Source organism: Primulina tabacum, chromosome 17 (genome assembly GCF_025594145.1).
Source record: "Primulina tabacum isolate GXHZ01 chromosome 17, ASM2559414v2, whole genome shotgun sequence".
Classification (NCBI taxonomy): domain Eukaryota; kingdom Viridiplantae; phylum Streptophyta; class Magnoliopsida; order Lamiales; family Gesneriaceae; genus Primulina; species Primulina tabacum.
In genome coordinates, this window is record NC_134566.1 from 6127242 (window position 1) to 6131274 (window position 4033).

Sequence of the window (4033 nt, forward strand, 5' to 3'; positions counted from 1 at the left end):
GCCATGCGAAGATTCCAGCTTGTTTCCCTTTTAATTTTATCATGTTTCAACCATATTTCATGCAAAACGTTTCATCAACGAGCGTAAAATCTTAAAAACGTTGAAAATACGTATCATATCGTAAGATAATCGAACACCCATATTTTTTCATGCATAATCAATTAAGCACACATATTATGATGTGTATGATGTTTAAGAGAGTTTAGGAACGTGCCTTTGAGTTTATTGTTGTTTATGAGATTGAAATTTGATAGAAAGAACAAGAATAAAATAAAGAAAACGGCTTGTAGAGGCAAATATTGAAGATTTTCTCCTTAAGAAGAATTTGCCCCTCACAATGTGCTAAAGGTTTGTGGCAATCTTCTTCCAAAATACAACTACAACTCTTGGATAATGAGCACTTAAATATCCAAGTTCTATAATAAGAAAATGAATGGAACTCTCTCTTGTTGAAGAAGGAAGAAGAACAATATGCAAATGAAATTATGTGTTTTTGATTTTTAAATAAAACAAGCATTTAATTTTTTCATGTGAAAAGACATGATCTTTCATTCATAAGGGTGTCCCTTGGCATTTGTAACTGACCACAACCATCAAACAATGCCAAGAAATGAAAAAATGCCAGAAAAATCCAAAGAGATGCCTGTGTGGTCGCCCTGCGTGCGCGCGCTGCCGAGCGCTCTCAGCAACGGTCTCGGCAGGCGCACGCACCCGCCCGCAGATCCACGCATGGGTGCGTGCCTGCTACTGTTCATCGATTTTTTTTAATTCGGTTTCCGTCCCTTACATATTCTGACTACTCGTTTGAAGTTCTTTTAACATTCGATGAACTCGTTTCGAGTTTAATTCAGAACCTCCAAACTTATTATTCGTTCATTAAGCTTCGTTCTTCGTTTCGAATTTTTCCAATCTAACACATTGATTAATTTGCTTAATTTTCATTCATTAAGCATCAAAATTATCCAACAATCCCCCACATGAATGAAATTAATGCATGAATGCTCGTGATGCATAAGAGAGAGTATATATGAAAAATTATCACATCAGGAGAGGTGGCTTTTGGCTTTGAGACTTCCCTAGTGGAATACAATCGGATTTACAAGGCCACGAAGGAAGTTGATGTCTTGAACTTCTTGGCAGTTCATGTAAACCCAGACAACTGTACCCACATGATAACCTTCCTTCCATTTCCATTTTGTTTTATCGGTTGTGTTCGTTTTGGCCATGGAACACATATTGGCTTCATACGTGTTTTATCGAGGCGGCCCGTCCTCACACGTACATAGGTGATCTCCTTGTAAAAAAGGTATCCTACTTACCCCGCTTTTTCAAGCTACATAATCATTAAAAGTACAATAATTAACCTCACTACCTTTGTAGGAAACTTCACTCATCGTCTTAGGAATGAGGAGTGATTTCTCAAGTTCTCATAACTTAGTTGTCCCATTGAACCAAGATCTTGGGATCTCCAATCAACAAGGTTGGGTTGCCACTATGAAAACTTTATTTGGTAGGTTTTAAACACATTTCTCTTGACAGACAGTACATTTGATCTCTATTTAATGCTTTTGTAAGCTGATCCGCTAAGTTATCTTTTGATTTAATATAATCAACGGATATAACTCCATTAGATATCAACTCTCGCACAGTATTATGTCTTCGACGATTATGTCGAGACTTTCCATTATACATACTGTTTTGTGCCCTTTCAATTGCCGACTGACTGTTGCAATATATCAAGATTGTTGGCACTGGATTTGTCCAACACGGAATGTCCTCTAGAAAGTTACGAAGTCATTCAACTTCTTCTGCAGCTTTATCTAGCGCTATGAACTCCGATTCCATAGTAGATCTAGCAATGCAAGTTTGTTTCGATGACCTCCAAGAGACTGCTCCTCCACCAATGCTAAATATATAGCCGCTGGTGGATTTGGAGTCCTTGTTGTCAGATATCCAATTTGAATCACAGTATTCTTCAAGTACTGCAGGATACCTTGTGTAATGTAATCCATATTCTGAGGTGTGCTTTAAATATCTAAGCACCCTTTTCAACGTCTTCCTGTGTTCATCACTAGAGTTACTTGTAAAACAACTTAACTTGTTAACCGCACAAGCTATGTCAGGTCTAGTACAATTAGTGATGTACATAAGGCTTCCAATAATTCTGGAGTATTCCAGTTGGGAAACTGGTTCTGCACGATTCTTTGCCAAATGGACATTCACGTCTAAAGGCATTTTTACTGGGGTAGAGTCATAAGCATTAAACTTCTTCTACACTGTTTCTACATAATGAGAATGAGATAGGACTATTGCTTCTGGAGTTCTAAAGATTTTAATCCCTAGAATTACATCAGCAATACCCATATCTTTCATGTAAAAATGTTTTGTCAACATTTTCTTTGTACCCTTAATCAACTCTTGGTTATTCCCCATTATTAGCATGTCATCCACATATAGACATACTATCACATAAGATTCTCGAGTTCCTTTAATGTAAACACATTTGTCACACTCATTAATCTTAAATTCATTGGACAAAATTACCTTGTCAAATTTTTCGTGCCACTTCTTGGGAGCTTGTTTAAGTCCGTATAGTGACTTAATTAAACGGAAGACCTTTCTTTCTCGTCCTTTAACTATGAAGACTTCAGGTTGCTCTATATATATTTCTTCTTCAAGTTCACCATTTAAGAATGCTGTTTTAACATCCATTTGATGTATCTCAAGGTTATGCAAAGTTGCAATGGCAATGAGCACACGAATGGATGTTATTCTTGAAATTTGTGAATACGTGAAGAAGAAATCATGACCTTCTCTTTGTCTATAGCCTTTGGCCACAAGCCTGGATTTGTTTTTTTCAATACTTCCATCAATTCTACTTTTCTTTTTCAATATCCATTTGCATCCCAATGGCTTGGTACCTGGTGGAAGATCCACTAGTTCCCAATTATGGTTTTGCAAAATGGAATCAATTTCATCGGTGATGACTTCTTTCCAATAAGGAGGTTCAGGGCTAGCCAGAGCATCTTGTATGTCCTTTGGTTCAATCTCCAACATAAAAGTATGGAAGTTTGGACCAAAGGACTTTGAGATTCTAGCCTTTTTGCTTCTTCTTGGCTCTTGCTCATTTGAAGAGCATTCCAATGGTATAGCATTTTCATTTAGAGTTGGTTCATGTGTAGGTACTTGACCTGCATGCTCCGTCTCAAGTTTTCGCTTGCTAGAACCATTTTCTTTCCTTTCTTTACAAGAAAATATATTTTCAAAAAATACTGCATTTCTTAACTCAGTTGTCATGCCCGTATTCATTTCTGCATTTTCAGATTCGTGCACTATAAACCTATCGGCACTACTATTATGTGCATATCCGATGAATATGCAGTCGACTATCTTTGGTCCAATTCGCTCTTGTTTAGGCTTTGGTATTTCAATCTTAGCTAGAGACCCCCATACTTTTAGGTACTTGTAGGAAGGCTTATGACCTTTCCACAGTTCGTAAGGTAACTTGTCATTTTTCTTGTGAGGTATCTTGTTCAGGATGTGATTAGCCAATAGTATTGTTTCCCCTCACAAGTTTTGGGATAGTCCTGAACTTATTAACATAGCATTCATCATAACTTTCAGAGTTCGATTCTTTCTTTTGGAAATGTCATTCGATTGGGGTGAATAAGGAGCAGTCGTTTCATGAATTATGCCCAAAGATGTGCAGAATTCATCAAATGGTGCTCAGTATTCGCCCCCTCTATTGCTTTGAACCTTCTTTATTTGTTTGCCTAGTTGATTCTCAACTTCGGTCTTATAACCTTTGAATGCTTCAAGAGCTTCATCTTTCGACCTCAAAAGATATACGTAACAATACCTTGTATGATCATCAATGAATGTCACGTTGTATCTTTTCTATCCTCTAGTTTGTACACACTTTAAATCACCAAGATCGGTGTGTAATAGTTCTAGATGAGTTGTAAATATTTCAATCGAGTGGTAAGGCGCTTTGGTTATTTTTGCTTCAACACATATCTCGCATTTTTGTGTT

At 37.1% G+C, this 4033-nt stretch overlaps 1 protein-coding gene across 1 annotated transcript; it reads right to left on the reverse strand.

Annotated features, from left to right (window-relative positions):
• Positions 1-1794: 1794 nt before the first annotated feature.
• Positions 1795-2235, reverse strand: LOC142530444 (secreted RxLR effector protein 161-like). The gene has a single exon (XM_075636279.1). The coding sequence runs from the start codon at positions 2233-2235 to the stop codon at positions 1795-1797; it is 441 nt and encodes a 146-aa protein (XP_075492394.1).
• Between the last annotated feature and the right edge of the window lie 1798 nt (positions 2236-4033).